Source organism: Triticum dicoccoides, chromosome 6B (assembly GCF_002162155.2).
Source record: "Triticum dicoccoides isolate Atlit2015 ecotype Zavitan chromosome 6B, WEW_v2.0, whole genome shotgun sequence".
Classification (NCBI taxonomy): domain Eukaryota; kingdom Viridiplantae; phylum Streptophyta; class Magnoliopsida; order Poales; family Poaceae; genus Triticum; species Triticum dicoccoides.
In genome coordinates this window covers 252,945,258-252,962,407 of record NC_041391.1, presented here as the reverse complement: position 1 = coordinate 252,962,407, position 17,150 = coordinate 252,945,258, and the positions used below count along the sequence as shown (strand labels likewise).

Below are 17,150 nucleotides of genomic sequence, written 5' to 3'. Positions count from 1 at the left end.
CAGGTTGGGAGCACGGCCAGGGACTGAACCCCTGTACCGCGGAAGCTGCCGTTGAATGTGGTCGTGAACGACCAGTGCAGCCACCACAAGCTCTTCATCATCCGACGACGAATCGTCCGATGAACAAAGGAAGTGGTGGAAGAAGAACTCGTCTCCACTGTCCATACCTTTGTGGGCAAAATGTCAAACACCTTACGGGCGTGGTGGCGAAGAGGCCGCGATGATCACCTCGACGCAGCAGGGGTGGTTGCCGGCCGGCTACTGGTCGCTCTGAAGCTGTTGGAAGCTGCCGTGGCCGCCGTGGTACGTCGCCGGCGGTCGTGCCTCCTCTGCCATCAGAAAAGACGGCGACGGCCAAACCTCCTCCGGTCGACGGCCAAAACTACGGCGAAAGCGCGGGCGTGGTGGCGGCCATGTCTACACGTGGTTTGGTATGGACGGTCGGGGGCTGCGCCGTGAGGAGGCGGCCGGAGAATAGCGGCGGCGCCGGCGGCGGGGCAGGGCGGGAGAGAGAGAGTCAAAGCGTTGGGAGGGGGGACTGCTAGTGTCCCCAACAGGCGGACGCAGGGGGGGGGACAAGGGCGTGCGTCGCGGCCGTCTGCTCACGTCCGTTTCATCCCAAACCGAGCGCAACTTTGGGCCGGGATGGGTCGAAAACGGACGGATTCCGGACATTTGTTCGTTTGAGGCCGCGCGTTGAGCCGCGCTATTCGTCCGTTTTATCCCAAACGGACGCACCCGGACAAGATGGGATCGCGCCGTGGAGTTGGCCTAACGCTAGCGTGAGATGCAAAGAATATTTTATATCTCCTCATCCCAAGAAAGGAATAGCACGATCCGGCCGGCCAGTCGGATATGCAGATAGCTAAATCCAGTGCCGACCGCGGGCGCTTTTGGTGAAAGATTCAGCATTCAACAGTATGAGCAGACTGAAATAAACTACTGATGACACATCACAAAGTGCCGGAAAAAAAGTGTTAACGCTCTGGCCAACCAGGATTACCGACGTTATTCGGTGCATGCTTTGATACCCGGCCAAGGAACAGACAGACTCTCGGGTTTCACTTTGAGTGGGTTTTACTAGTACACATTCTCCTTGCAGTGTGAAACAAATTGACACCGGTGAATCCATTCTACCGCTCCACTATGCAATAGCAATGCAAATTTCCAGTACTATATCTCCTGCCAGCAATCAGTTTCTTCTTCGGAAAAGTGTATACATAAACCATTCTATGCCTTCACCTACGTACCGGTTAGAGAACCTGAATTTTCAGATAGAGATAGGGACTGAACTTGCACTTTGCAGTGTCAACTGTCAAGTTTTATACTGTAACGCGGAGTCCATCCTTCTTAAACAAATACAAACGTATCCATTCACTATAGCTCAGATACTATTTTAAGAACCCCTCTCCACAAGCAAGCACACACGCTGCCGCAAGCCGGTCAAACTGAGCGTGTAAATGCAACCCAGGAAAGCAAAGATTTGGTTCAGAATCTAGGGGTGGTTGCAGCCTAACGAGATCAAACCTACCACCTTCCTTTCCTCCGTTTGTCAACTCCCATCCCTCCATGCGCGCGCGCTCATTCAAAGTCCTTGCCGCACACGTCTCACCTCCTCCCCTCCCGTGCTCCCATCTCGCCACCATTTAAGCGTCCTCCTCCCTTCCTCCTCCAGGCCAACACGATCAACACCTTACGCATACAACCTCTCCTTCTGAAACCAGAGCACCCTCTCTTGCCGATCGACGACCGCCGACAAAGGCCTAGCCTGTATCGACACCACCTTCAACCGCCGCGGCGCTAGGATGGCGAGCTTACGCGTGGTGATCATCCTGGTGTTGCTGCTCTTGTGCGCCTGCGCTCTGTTGGCGGAGTGCTCCAGGCCGTTGCGCGATCATGCCCACGGAGGGGGCGGCTTGTCGACGGCCAACTTGCCGGTGTTTGTCGTCGCGAGGGCGGGGCCAAGCAGGCGAGGCGCCGGTCACTAGTAGTGGGTTCTCTATGTAAAGTTGTGAAATGTATCATATCACCGGTCTCTCTCTTTCAGTAGTTTCTGCTGATGTTGTTCTGCGGCTGTTTCATTTGTTCTTCCCGATAGGTATAGGCTTCGGTTGGTCTCTCTCTAGAGAAAAGATAGGTACTGCTAATTGTGAAAAATGTACTGTTAATATTCTTCTTTCATGGCTAGCAACCTAGCCCTCTTTTTCACACTTTTTTTGGGGTTCAATTACATGTAAGATGGTAGTCAACTTTCCCCTAAAAAGGTGTTATGTTATCTTTCCCCTGAAATAGAGTTTAACAGCAATAATATTTAAGAATCCCAACAGAAATTACATAATATTTGGCCAGGTTTAATGCTCATGATCACAGGGTAATGGTTGTCAGTCGGCTGGCTGCACAAGTTACTCAGAAGACCGCAAAATGTTTTCCGAAATATTAACAGTAAATTCTTAAGACCATCAAATTTGGAAGGAACAACGAGTGGAAACAGAGGATAAATATCTGATTGCACCAAACAATAAGACCATCAAATTTGGAAGGAACAATGAGTCAAAAAACATACACACACACACACACACACACACACACACACATATATATATATATATATATATATACACTGAACTTTTAAGGTCACCTAGGCTAATGGCCTATCCTATGTCATGCAAGGAATTACTGGTCGTCTACACTTCATTCAGAAAATAAAGCAGCAGATGTCCGATAGATAGCAGTTGGGTATCATTTACTCCGGGCCTTTGACATTTTGGAAGACAGCCATTTCCCTAGCTTTGGTCGACTGCCCTTTTCGCAAGAGGGTTGCTCAATATTCTCGGAGTGTGTTCTCCTGTTACCCCTCAATCTAGAATATGAGAACCAACCGCGAACAGAGATTCCTTTCTTACGATCTTCCTCCACGTGCTGCTCGTGGTGCTCATAAACACAAAAATCTTCATCCAGAATACTGGTTGAATGCCTAGTAGCGGCAAGCTTCTTCTCGGCCTCATCTTCTTCGATCAGATCATCCATCAAACTCCGTGGTCTGACACTAAAACCTTCCACTGAAGTCCTTGACCTGCCATATGAAATTACTTGCAACGTCATCGATTGTGAGCATATAGAAAATCCATGAGTTCTAGGAAGATGCAGGTCAAGTGGACAAAGGGCCTTATAGAGGCATTAGGATCTCCCATACCTTCTGTGAGATGTTGCCCTTTGACTTTTTGAACTCTTGCAAGGGCTGTAGTCAACGGAGAGATGCTGGGCGAAATGGAGCTGCATGACAGAACAATATAATGGAAGGCATTCAGAGGCATATCAGTGGAAGTAGAAAATGGCACATCAGAATGTGACATTAAATAGGATTTGACACTTACTTCCGCAAATAGCTGAAACAGTGTACTCGATTTACAAATGGCCTTGACACAAATAATGAATCATACTACAAATGCATTAATTATGCCAGCATGCATTTACTATACTCACTTATTAGATAACGGAAAGTAATTCTTGTTCAGGAATTTTCAATATGCAAGAATGAGAAGAGGAAAAGTAGTACATGGCTGTGTTGGAATTTAGTAGCTCTAGGCTCTAGCACCATTACTGAGCTATCTACAATAAGCATTTGGTACAAGAGGATCACAAGTGACATCATCGGAACTAATATGTCAAGCAAAATCAAGGGTATTTAATAATTGTTATGCTCACACAGGAGAATAAGATGTTGTCTGATAGGCAAAAGTGCCAAACCAAATATGGAAATAACTTAACTGCAAATTGCCTAACAATAGGGGCATCTCTTTTGTATGAACAAGGAGTAAACGGAACAATGAGCGGTACATCAGCACATCATAGTTTCATAAATAGGATGGACTTGTATCCTTACTGATCTCATGAAACAGGTCAGAGCTAATCCACACTAAAATGCACATTTCTACCAATCACAGAGGAGGAATGTGCACAGACCTCATCACCATCTCTTATACCAAATGCACGCAAGGTTGCCCTGTCATCCGTCATTTTCTCATCCTTGAAGCATAAGCAGAAGTGGCTCCACACGTGCTGCCTAAAACAAGCAAAGTAATAACGTTAAATGTTAAATTCCCACCACCAAATGTTAATTCAAACAAACAATGACAGTAAATTTCAATCTAAATTGCCCATTATTCATTATATGCCAGAGAAAAAAAAATCTCTCTTCACCTATTTTGGATTATCCACATGGCATCCAAGCGCAATTGAAAGCAAACAACTTGCTAAACTACAGATCCCTTGTATATGTGGCATACCAAGTGACAGCATTCTCCATGTCATTGTAGAGAGCGATGAACACGCCTTGTATTGCCGCCTTGAGCTCCCACACAGCGGCCGACCTGGCGACCTGCACACCTACATAATCAGAAGCAACGCACGCAAGGTCACATACTAGCAATCCCCGCGCCGCGGCAGGAGCCAATCTAGGGCAAAACCAGACCACCCAAACAATTCGGGGGAATTAAACGGAAGGGAGCGGGATCTGGCACCGAAGTAGGAATCGTCGAGCTTGCGGACGGTGAGGCGGAGGGGCGGCTCGGGGAGGCGGTGGTAGGAGAAGCTTGTGCGGCCGCAGGCGAGCGCGCCGATGCAGTCCGCTTTGGCTGCGCGGGCGGCGATGTCCTCGAGGTCGAGGGCGAACTCAATGTCGCCGGCACCCATGGATGACGAACGGGTGGCGGCCGACGGCATCGCGGGGCATCGACGGAGGGCGAGAGGTTTGCCAGGGTTGGTGGTGGCGGCGACGGGGCAGAGCGGGTGCGTGCTCCCCTTATCTCGGCGAGGCGGTTTGCGGAGTGGTCGCGCCTCCTTGCGGCGTCGGGAATAGCGCAACGGTAGCCGTTGGTGGCAATGATTTGGGTTGGGCCGTGATTAGCGGGGGTGGGCCAGAATTGGGGAATGGCTGTATATTGAGCATGGTTGGTTTGCACATGCCAAAAATTGGATTTCCTATAAACAAATTGCCAAAAATTGGCTAGTGATTGCTTGGTTACCAACTTTTCTTACCAAGATTACAAGAAGATGCCAAATTTTAGAAATTTTAGATTTCGTCAAATATTTGGTTTGACATCAAACCAATCAGCCACATTGTTTTTCTTGCAGGTACCCTAAAAACAACTATATGGAGGCACAAGCACACACAACATCTACGGGAGACATAGTTGCCTATCTTTAAGATTAACGATATACATCTCATTGTCGACAAAAACGTGTTTCACCACTTCAAGAATATTCTACTTTACAAGACATATAGAGTACCAAACGTATGCCACACTCATGTATTTGTTTATTGCGAGTATTAGAGACAAGTTGTTTTCCTAGGGTTTGCTAGAGAGGAGGCGTCTAGCTTAACCCCTCAACCCGTTGATGCCGATGCGGATTCCCTTGGCCTCTGTCGACAGTTGTGGTGACAGGTGTAAAGGTGGGACCCCCGATCTGAGTGTCCCGGTCCGTGTCTGCTATGGTCTAGTTATTCATCTTTAGTAAAGCTGGGGCAGCTGCAACGATGGGAATAATAGTTGCCGGGTTTTCTCCATGTCCATATCTTTCCTCGAAGCAACCTCGACGGGTAATAGGATGGTGTTTATGTCGGGCACTTGGTCTAGAGTGATTAGTATTTGTTCACGCCGACCGCGTCATGCGAAGAGAATGGTATTATAGCATATTGTTGGTCTCTAGTTTCATCTCCATCCGTCGAAGCTCAGGCAGATATGACTTTGTCGGTGGGATTGTGAGGTTTGTCTCCCTCCTCTATTTGGCTGGAGCTGGGATTATCTTCTAGCCCTCCTCCATGGCGGCTTCTCTAGGTCATCGGCTTCTTCTGGCCTACATCAACAAGTTCCTAGCCGCTGCTTTTACAAGATCCTATGTTCCAACAAGGTTCTTCCGTTGAGTCGGAGGCTTAGAGGCGTCAATGAGTTTTACTCACGATGCGCCGTCAGTGGATGTAGAAGGAAGATGGTGTTGATTTCTTGAAGGACTTGTTAGTAATTTCTTACTCTTGTAAGAAACTGTTTTTATAAGGGATTATTTACTTATTTTCGGACAAATACCATCAAGGTTTATTTCTTGTTAGTTTTTTTCTTGTTTATTTGAAAATACTTTTTTCTTGAACTTTGGTACGATAGATGAATATTTTAATGAGATACATGAACATATTTTCTTCTTAACACGCGAACATTGGTTTTTCAAAAGCTGAACACCTTTTTGATATGTATGAGCACCTCTTTTTGTATATAAAGTATTTCTATAAACATTTGAAATTTAATTATTAATTATATGAAAATTTATTTTGAAATATACATACATTTTCGACAAGACATGTGTATTCATTTTCACGTATCAGAACATTTTCATAAATGAACAAATTTTTATATGCATGAAAAAAACCTTTCAATGTTATAAAACGATTGTATTTATTTTCTTGCAACACATGAAAAAAGTTCATTATTAAATTTATTATTGTATTTAGTGAAATAACAGTATTTCTGAGATATTCAACAACTAAAAAACCATGCATGTTAATGGCCTCAAGCGATGTTAGCATTAGTGCTCGCTATAAGACCATGTATGATGCAATGTATACTTAGAGTGATGTTTAGAAAAATAAACAACTTTTTTCTTAACCATTATTCCTTATTGCTATAGCACCTGTACCTGATTTTTTTAAAGCACATGGACCTGCTTAAGCATATGTATTCTAGCAATAAGCACCGTTGCTTAAGTAAAAACAACTTTATTTTTCTAAGATCCTTCTAAGCACCTTGAATTGTACATGTAAGTGTCATGTAGGCGCTCCCACTGTTGGTTGGCCTAGTTTCCATGTGTATGGCGAAGCATTTGCTTCCCCTAATAATACATCGTTTTTAGTTGCTAAAAAAATACATTGTTTTTCTTTTACTTCCATCTGCCTCCCCCCCCCCCCTCCTCCTCCTCTTAATTATCACATCCTAATTGTTTCATCTCGTTTCTTCAAACATTAACAAGAACTAAATCAGGAAGTGTTAAAAAGCAATAAAAGTCACCCTGTAATTAATCATGTGCGTTCATGCACACAATCTGCTTACTTTTTTTTTAGAAAAGGAGGATGACCCCCGGCCTCTGCATCTGGGAGATGCATACGGCCACTTTATTGATTATTCTCGAGGACCTTACAAAGTATTACAACAATGTGTCTGAATCCACCATCTTGGCAACACATGCCGCTACTCCTATCCAAAATGATGAAGGGGTGCTAGCTGGGCCACTACCCAAACCACTCACCTAAGCCTAACATCAAAAGTCGGAAGCCGAAACATATTCGGAAGCCCCAGCCGAGCCACATACCGGGTCTGGGGCACAATCCGGTCAGACGCACTCGTGTGTCGTCGCCGCCATCTTCCACAGGTCCGTCTTCAGATCATATTGAGGCTTCTACCTTGTCTGGCCACTCTGCCATCGACGTCACCATGACGCCAGACAGCAACCTCCTCCTGCGCGAGTCCATCTCCGTGCATCGGACGCCAAGTCTCCTCAGCGCCATGCCGCCGATATCCGCCGCCATCGATGTGTGAGATGAAGCACCGCTCCACCATCCCCCCAGTCAACACTTACTCCAAAACGATGCCCCCAGGAGGGAAAGCGATAGAACGCCATCATCGTCCGATCCGGAAGACCCAGATCTAGGGTTTCCCCCGGAGCATCCCGAGCCTGATGACACAATCTGCTTACTTATCTCATATATACTCCCTCCGTTCCTTTTCCGTCCACATTTTAGATTTGCCTTAAATTAAACTTTGTGAACTTTGATCAACTTTATATTAAAAAATGTACCAAATAAATAAAATATGAAAAAGAGCATTGACATTTTCTTTTACAGACTCGATCAAACTTTACAAAGTTTGACTTCAAGCAAAAGCTAATATGCGGGGTAAAAAGGACCGGAGGGAGTATAAACTCATCACAAATACGACATCAACAACGGGATAATCACAAGAACTGCATCAACATTTTTATTTTCTAGCATGCATCATGATTGTTTCTCTACTTTATTAAAGGGAAGTTGGTAGTTCGCCTCACCTCCTTCTTCGTGTTTTCCCTCCTCACACCCTTATCTCCGCTTGGTTTTTGATAGATTTTTTTGGTAATATCAACTAATGCCGCACAAAAGAAAAACCAACATATATAGAGTGACCTGAAATAATCTGAACCAAATCGACACTTTTCATTTCTTGTCCAACTCATTCCCTTCAAACAGAAAACAACATTCACTAATTTATGAAAAGTATAGCATTTGCCTGAAGGGTCACATTAATTACCCGCAAAAACAAGAAGGGTCACATTAATTATGGATAGTTATATTTTTTGTAATTTTGACTATAGCATACGTAGTGCAGCTAAATACTCCTAAAATCTCTCGTTCATTTTTCATCATCTTCACGTTCTGCCGCAAGATACTATCGGACGACGTCCATGTGGGAGTCAGATGAAAAAAAGTACTCGCAACATCCCTGTTGACACACTTGTATTGGTTTTAACTCGCTAAAATATGTTTGCCCGGTTGCAACACACGACAATTAGGTAGTAAGTACTCCCTCCGGTCCTTTTTACTCTGCATATAAGAATTGTCTGAAGTCAAACTTCGTAAAGTTTAACCATATTTATATGAATTATTAACATCTACAATGCTAAATTTATACAATATGAAAACTAAAGTCATGACGCATTTAATGTTGTTAATTTCACATTCTGACTGTTGGTAATTTTTTCTATAAACTTGGTCAAAATTTATGAGGTTTGATTTCAGACAAATCTTATATACGAACTAAAAAGGACCGCAGGGAGTAGTTAACTGAGTGGTTGTACCTTCAACCCAAGTAGGGATGAAGTCCCATTTTAACGCTTTGTGTCATATTAAGACCTATTTTTCTATCCAAGTATCTAAGATAATACAAATTGCAGAGTCGAAAAAATAATCATATATCATGCATGGTCGTCGCCATGAGTGGAAACACGAAAACATGGGATCATTTTTGCATGCAGGGGCCAATAAGTAAGAGAAAATAACTTTACCTACGACAACATGTCCAGAAGAACAGTCTATCCGTAGCTGTGGATTAAACACAATACAGCGGGGGTCGACGAGCAGTGAGATATAAGTAAGAAGGAATTAAGGACAAACGATATTGATCGCACCTTGCGTGCGGAATTCCAGAGCTAGCACTGTACACACGTGTGTGTGTGTGGATATATGGTTGAAGGAAGTGATATTGGCGCGGCTCAATCAGATATGTTAGGTTTACGACGGACGGCGTAAATCCCGTTCATCGGATTGAACCTCCCCAATATCGCTCTCTCCATCCACGCCATGCGCGCAGCTCCCTGACCTCGTGTCACAAATCAAGCTCTCTCTTATACGATCGTGAAGACATGGCTCTCTTACAAGAAGGATATAGGCCGGCGATCTCGTTGCCAGCCACACGCAAGACAGATGGAGGGACGATAGATCTGCTCGATCGCAGCTTCTTATCATGATGGAAGGATTGAAGTTGGAGTAGGAGTGGTGGGCTGGCGAGGTAAAGTAAAGCAGCTAGGCTGCTTTTAAAGGGGGTTGCAGGAGGAGTCATGTAGCACTGGCTTGCTTGCTAGCTAGGGCTAAACTGCTGGCCTCGCAAAACCCTAGATGTATAGGAGTACAAGATCATTCAGCCAATGTACACATGCTTAGATGGCAGCAGCACGCATGCATTCCTACAGGCTACAGGCCATGGAGAGAAGGTAGTGAGGTGAATGATGAGGGACGTACTCTCTCTCTCTCTCTCTCTCTCTCGTGCAAATAATACATGGTCAATTTGTGTGTAATTAATTAACCATGCATGCAAGTACCAATTGACCATGTTAACAAATTAACACACGATCGCATAGAATATAGGGAGTGATCTCGCACCGATGCGGTTCGGTTAGGAATTAGAGGAGCGGAGAATCTTTTCCCCTGCGATCGAAATGCCATCGGGAGCAGGAGCGCCGAATATGCGGCGCCTCGAATTAATGGATCCTCGTACCTCAAAAAAAAAAAGAATTAATGGATCCTCGGATGCACGTACGTACAAAACCATATGCACGCCCCCAATTTCTTATGCCCAACTTGCACTCTCCCACATCCCTCGCTGTGGAATGCAAACGCATGTTCACGAATCATTCTCCTAGGTACGTCCAAACGACGCTGGGATGCGATGGGGGTGCGGCCAGAAAGCGGGGACAGCGGTTTTGTTCCGCATGCCGTCGCACCCGGGCCGGGAACAGCGGCCTCGCATCGCCTGCTCCGGTTTAAGTGTACTCGATCGTTTCACCCCGGCCGTCTGCAACTGATCTTGCCTTCTTCATTTCTTGCGTTTGTGAAGGTACTGAACAAGAGATCTGATCAGAGCAAGAGAATGTTTGCTCTAATTGTGTGTTACTGTTACGACGGAGTCACGCTGGTGAGGGTCCCATCACAACTTTCCCTGTTTATTACTCTCTCCGTCCCATAATATAAAACACTCTTATATTATGAGACAGAGGGAGTACGTCTTTGGGTCGGCGTGGACCGCACGAAAGACTCTTTTTTAGAATCGTCCGTGAGATATACTTGAGTGAGAGCACATGTATGCCGCCCGTAGGCGTCAAACGAGGGAACTTTCGCCCAAGGGCAGCACAAATGGGACCGATTTTCTATTTATCCTTTGTTTTTTAGTGGTTTCTTCACGCACAAAAACGGTTGCAGAAGCTACTCCCTATGTCCTATATTAAGTGTCGCTCAACCGGATGTATATATCCTCTACACTTAATACAGACAGAGGGCGAATTTTAAAAACCTATTCAAAATAGAAAAATTACTTTAGAAAATTGTGAACAAAACTATAATTCCGACCAATTTTAAAAAATTCTGAACAAGTTTGAAAAGTGAACAATATTTTAAAAACGTGAACATATTTTAAAATATGAATATTTTTTCTGAAATCTTAACATGTTTTAAATTGTGAAAACATTTCAAATTCCTGACTATTTTTTCAATTGTGAACAAAATTTGAAAACATCAACAATTTTTTAGAATACAAACAATGTTTTAAAAGATGTGGACATTTTTGAAAATTGCAAAAACATTTCAAATTATGAACATTTTTTTGAATTATGAATAAATTTTGAAAAGTTAACAGATTTTGAAAATATGAACAACATTTCAACAAATGTGAATTTTTTTTAAATCATGAACGTTCATATACGAAATGTAAAGTTTGCGAAGACTTCCATGTATGTTCAATGCACTACGCATCTTCATAGAAGAGGCGTAGTCATTTGTGAACAAAAATTTGAAAACATGTACGTTCACAACAAAGTTAAATTCTAAAAAATATATTTGAAAAATTATTCACATTCTCAAAAGTGAACAAAATCTTAAAAAATTGAACAAAATGTAAAGATTACGAAGACTTCCATGCATGTTCAATGCACTAGGCATCTTCAAAGAAGAGGCGTAAGCATGAAGATGAAGTATACGGACGACGTGGCTCCATAGGTTGTGTGGTACATATCTCTCATTAGCTTCAGGATTATGGTTTAGGTTGCGAAGCCAATGATGCAAAAGTGACACATTAGCACATCGAGGTGTGAATGTGTGCTTGCTGAAAATGGTGTGATTGGGTTATGCAATCCTTGAGAGAGAGGGGAGACTAGATTGGGCCTTAATTCCCTAGTTTATTTTTTTCCAACACGGTATATATGCAAACGCAAATACATACGCATATACACTCATCTCTATGAATGCACGCACTCGCATCCTATCTCTATGAGCACTTCCGAGAGACTAAGCCGGCAGATCATCTTAAGATTGACGAAGTCTCCACATACGCCTACATAGTCGACGGGAATGTCTCCTTCCATTAAATGCACATCGCCAGAAGGCTGAAATAAATATAAGAAAATGTGAGCATCAGCGTCAAGTTTAGTACTCGAACCCTGGTGGGCTGGGATACCACTGTCCTCCTACCCATCCAAGCACAGTTTGGTTCGCCTCCCCATTTTCAAGGGGATTTAGACAGGGGATCCTGTATCACCGAGTCCTTTTGACATAATTGCTAATGATCTAGCCTATACTCGTCAAGAAAGCTGAGGAATAACCGAACAAGGATTGATTAAAGGTTTGCTTCTCATTTGTTGGAAAATGGTCTAGCTACTTTATAATATGAATGATGGTACCATTTTCTTGCTTTGTTGATTCCATCTTCCTTGGCCATTTCATGTCATCCGTGATGCAATGGAATAGCTTCAAAAGACGCGCTTAGAAGGATGCCCAAGGCACCCTACGTCTGCCTTAAAGAAAATAGGAAATGCATGTACGTCATCGCAAATAAACTGATAGTATTGCCTTATCTGTAAACTTGTCTATAAGAGAAACGAATCAGCCAAACCATTCATCGCTCGTGGAATGTTTCATTATTCTGCCAAAAGTCTACCAAACTCTATGAAATTCCGTTTCACGTACGATTGTCAACTTTCTTATGACTTACCCCGCAAAAAAAAAAAACTTTCTTATGAGTTAATGAACTACACGGCGACGAGGTCATTACATCAGAATCCTGAATACCATATTCGGTCTCGTGGTTATCTGATCGTGGGCATGGTCTAGTTTTTCTCACGTGTTCTTCTATGTACTGTTTATCTGCACCCCATGGCTGAACATGTATGGGGCTGTATTTATACATACACACGAGAGAACAAAAGGACACTCACTTGACAAACATAACACTTGTCCTGTTGTCCATAAATCAGACATGGATATGAGAAGGGCTTTCGCCTGCACCCTGCTACTGGCGGCAATGTCGCCTCTTTCGGCGTCGGATGCGTCGAGCAAAGTAAGACGAATGATTCCTCTTTTAAAAGACTTCCTTTCCGCAACTCCCGATCGTCATGATACGAGTTCTTGAAAACATCTTGTGACGAATTCCAGCTCTACATAGTGTACATGGGGGAGAAGAAACATGATGATCCATCCATGGTCACCGCGTCACACCACGACATACTAACCTCTGTTTTTGGAAGGTACTAGCTAGTGCTCCCTCCGTTTCATAACAAGTGTCCTGGTTTTAGGGAGTAGCTAGTACGTAGTTCGTGGTGCCTAATATACATATTACAACGAAACTGATATGGTTTGCTCACCTTTTCTCCGTTGGCAACAGCAAGGACGAAGCCATGAAGTCGATAGTTTACAGTTACAGGCACGGATTTTCTGGCTTCGCCGCCATGCTCACTGAGTCTCAAGCTGCGACACTTGCAAGTAATAATTATTCATAAGATGGCATCAGCATGTTATTATTGCATCTTACAAGCATAATCCACAAAAACTAATCAACGCGCGCCCACTGTAGAATGTTCTGATGTTCTCAGTGTGAGGCCCAACATATACCACGAATCGCACACGACACGGAGCTGGGACTTCCTCGGCCTTGACTACGACCAACCGCCAGCGGATTCAGGCCTCCTGCAAAAGGCAAAGTACGGTGAAGATGTCATCATCGGGGTGATCGATTCAGGTTTGCAGCCACATTTCTAGCTTAAAATCACTATCCCCACATCCAAATGAAAAATAAAAGGACTCAGATAGTCGGGGACATCATCAATCGGCTCCATGCCTGTGCATGCATGCATGCTGCAGGGATATGGCCTGAATCAAGAAGCTTTGACGACAGCGGCTACGGTCCGGTACCGGCGAGGTGGAGAGGCACATGCCAGGCCGGCCAGCAGTTCGACGCCACGAGTTGCAACAGAAAGATCATCGGCGCACGATGGTTCAGCGATGACATGAGCGATGAGGAGCTCAAGGGCGAGTACATGTCGCCCAGGGACCTCAGCGGCCACGGCACGCACGTCGCCTCGACGATCGCCGGCGGACAGGTTTCGAACGTGAGCTACGGAGGCCTTGCCGCCGGGGTGGCACGCGGCGGGGCGCCACGCGCCAGACTGGCAATCTACAAGGTGTTGTGGGGGGCACGTGGATCGGGCAGCCACGCGGGGGTCCTTGCGGCCCTCGACCACGCCATAGACGACGGCGTGGATGTCCTGTCACTCTCGTTGGGACAGGCAAGCAGCGAGCTCTTTGAGATGCTGCACGCCGTCGAGAGAGGGATCTCCGTCGTGTTCTCTGCCGGGAACGGCGGACCTGTGCCGCAAACGGCGTGGAATGCGGTGCCTTGGGTCACCACGGTGGCTGCGAGCACCATAGACCGGTCTTTCCCTACACTGATATCGCTCGGGAATAAACAAAAATTGATGGTAAGTAGTACAAACAATTATTATTGAGTACGGTTCTAATAAATGATTTAATGCCTGTTAATGGTTCCGGGGTAAATTCAGATTTTGGCAAATATATGCATGCATATTTCTACGTCTAAATTTGTCAATATTCATTTCTTGCAATTTTAGGCTTCATGGTATGTATAATTTAATCGGACCTCTAAAAATCTCAGACGACACGGAAATAGAAAATCATTGTTATCAAAATGAATTTTATATATTCCTTGGCGTCATGATTTATAGATATGTTAGTAGGTCTAGAGCCTTACAATATTATTTTTGCTAGCGCATGGCTAATAGTATAGCGAACTGATGGCTATAGAAATCTGTCATGTCCTCTATAGTAATCATTTATAGTTACTTATATAGTAGTGTGGGTTAAGGTTAGCTATTACATCAGTATTTTTTTACCTACTCTATTTTTCTTTCTTCGCATTTATTGTATTTGTGTAGAAGTACATATATAGCTAGGCTTTTGCATAAGAGTCCACTTTCCTTACTTTTTAATATCTCTCTTCTTCACATATGCAAAAGTACCATGTAAGCAGGCTATAAGCCCACTATTATACTTGCTTTTAGGTGCTACTAGTATAATATATAAAGCGTTAGCTAGTCATCAACTCATACAACTTTTTTAGAATAAAGGGCCATTTTTTAACTTAAAATATAGTATCAAACAGATACTAAGCATAATGAGTAACACCCGACCTCTGCATAGGTAGGAATGCATAGCCAATCACAGATAGTTTGACAAGCGAAAAAATAAAAGCCAACATATTGGCGGTAGTAAAGGCACAACTAACGGTATCCTTTACATTCAACTGATTGGGTAGATATCCTTCTCTACGTATGACTACGGCACAACTAACGATATTTTTCAAACTTCTTCTATAGATATATACTCCTTTCGTTTCATATTACGTGTCTCTGATTTGTACTAAATCAACGATTCTTATTATGGAACGAAAAGCGTACTTATAAAGATGAAAGAATATTCACACTACATGATTTATAATACTTATTCATTTTTGAATTTCTGTATTTGCAAGAATTTACCAAGTGACTATGAATGTTAAACTTCAAATATCTAAGACCTTAGTTTACTTCCACATATTGATGTTCATAGAAATATTAATTATGTCATCTAAATTTTGGAGATATGTAGATCAATCCAATGAGGCTGATTTTAAGCAACTAGCTCCTAAGAGCATCTCCAATCGGACCTCTCAGATTGTCCCTATATATTCGAGCTGACAGCCCAGACAATGCTTGAACAGAAGAGAGAAAGAAATAGTCTTTCCAATCGGACACCCGAAATCATCTTCGTATATCTGGGTTGTTCGCGAAACCCCAAACCCAACCTCTATATGGAGGGGGGGGGGGATGAGTGTTGCCCAGTCACCACAACACGTCGAACCTGACCCACTTTAGACCTCTCTCTCTCTCTCACAATCAATCAATCAATAATATTCATGTGCCCAAACAATTTTGTGGACACGACTGTGTGCATGGGCAAATAGGGGTTCGGTTCGGACAAGCCCAGACATTGTACAGATGTGCCCGCGGACAAATAGGGGGTCAAATTAGTTTGGTCCAATTGGAGATGCTATAATGGAAGCAACATATAGAATGTTCATTGTGGCTCTTTTTGCATATGAAGATATATTTGGAAATGTCAACATAATCCTTTATCTTCTTTATAAGCTTTGCAAGGAAAAACATTATCCATAATTTACGCAATAAAGGTGGCAAAACTAACGGACAAACAATAGAACTATTTTTATATTTGTCATTATACGCCCCCTCCCTCGATAAATGTTTACTTGGTATGTCCTCGACACTAGGCATTTCCTATTCAGTGTCAGTTGCACCCATTAAGGTGTTAACCGCAAACCGGCGCACCCCCCCTCTCTTGGAGATGGGCCGACCCGTTTAGCCTTTTCTTTTTCCTATTAAAACCGCAAAAACCTGCACGCGGTGAGTTGAACCCGGGATCTCCTTTGTACTTGATAAACTACAGCAACCACCTAGGCCGCGACGCCAGTTGCGATCACTTCTCCCTTTTCTTTTTTTTCTTTTTATCTTGCTTTTTTATCTTTTGCTCTTGTTTTTTTTTTCTTAAATCCATGATTTTTTTAAAAAAATTAATGATTTTTTCAATATCAATGAAAATTTTACATTTGTGAACTTTTTTCAGAATTGATTTTTCAAAGTCGATGATTTTTTTTTAAATTTGTAATTTTTGTATTGAAAATCGATGATTTTTTTCAAAATCAACGAACATCTCCTAAATTTTGTTATTTTTTTAAAAAAAGTTGATGAAGTTTTTCCAAAATTGATGAACTATTTTCAAAATCGATCGACCTTTTTCAAATTTGTGAACATTTTTTAAATCAATTAAAAAAATCAAATTTGTTGGACACAACTGTGTGCATGGGCAAATAGGGGTTCGGTTCGGACAAGCCCAGACATTGTCCAGATGTGCCCGCGGACAAATAGGGGGTCAAATTAGTTTGGTCCAATTGGAGATGCTCTAATGGAAGCAACATATAGAATGTTCATCGTGGCTCTTTTTGCACATGAAGATATATTTGGAAATGTCAACATAATCCTTTATCTTCTTTATAAGCTTTGCAAGGAAAAACATTATCCATAATTTATGCAATAAAGGTGGCAAAACTAACGGACAAATAACAAAATTGTTTTTATATTTGTTATTATACGCCCCCTCCCTCGATAAATGTTTACTTGGTATGTCCTCGACACTAGGCATTTCCTATTCAGTGTCAGTTGCACCCATTAAGGTGTTAACC

The 17,150-nt window shown here is 43.2% G+C and overlaps 2 protein-coding genes across 2 annotated transcripts in view; one reads left to right on the top strand and one right to left on the bottom strand.

Moving 5' to 3' along the window:
* Positions 1–2,499: 2,499 nt before the first annotated feature.
* Positions 2,500–4,827, bottom strand: LOC119320003. The gene is made up of 5 exons (XM_037594150.1): positions 4,521–4,827; positions 4,287–4,386; positions 3,964–4,063; positions 3,194–3,273; positions 2,500–3,073 (listed from the first exon to the last, which is right to left on the bottom strand). The coding sequence occupies exons 1-5, from the start codon at positions 4,720–4,722 to the stop codon at positions 2,740–2,742; spliced, it is 816 nt and encodes a 271-aa protein (XP_037450047.1). The 5' UTR covers positions 4,723–4,827; the 3' UTR covers positions 2,500–2,739.
* A 7,909-nt stretch (positions 4,828–12,736) lies between these two features.
* Positions 12,737–17,150, top strand: part of LOC119324313 (subtilisin-like protease SBT3.9) — a 7,021-nt gene continuing 2,607 nt past the window's right edge. Inside the window, exons 1-5 of the mRNA XM_037598098.1 lie at positions 12,737–12,899; positions 12,995–13,086; positions 13,224–13,321; positions 13,413–13,577; positions 13,700–14,316. Coding sequence (XP_037453995.1) covers positions 12,819–12,899; positions 12,995–13,086; positions 13,224–13,321; positions 13,413–13,577; positions 13,700–14,316 — 1,053 coding nt within the window. The 5' untranslated portion in view covers positions 12,737–12,818. The remainder of the gene's footprint in view (positions 12,900–12,994; positions 13,087–13,223; positions 13,322–13,412; positions 13,578–13,699; positions 14,317–17,150) is intronic.

What these genes read in the sequence shown, in the direction of transcription:
- LOC119320003 (XM_037594150.1), bottom strand. Translation starts at nt 4,722, where the DNA reads ATGCCGTCGGCCGCCACCCGTTCGTCATCCATGGGTGCCGGCGACATT. An exon ending in ATGGAGAATGCTGTCACTTG is followed by an intron (nt 4,064 to 4,286) that starts GTATGCCACATA and finishes TGCTTGTTTTAG; the next exon opens with GCAGCACGTGTGGAGCCACT. An exon ending in AGGGCAACATCTCACAGAAG is followed by an intron (nt 3,074 to 3,193) that starts GTATGGGAGATC and finishes TTCATATGGCAG; the next exon opens with GTCAAGGACTTCAGTGGAAG.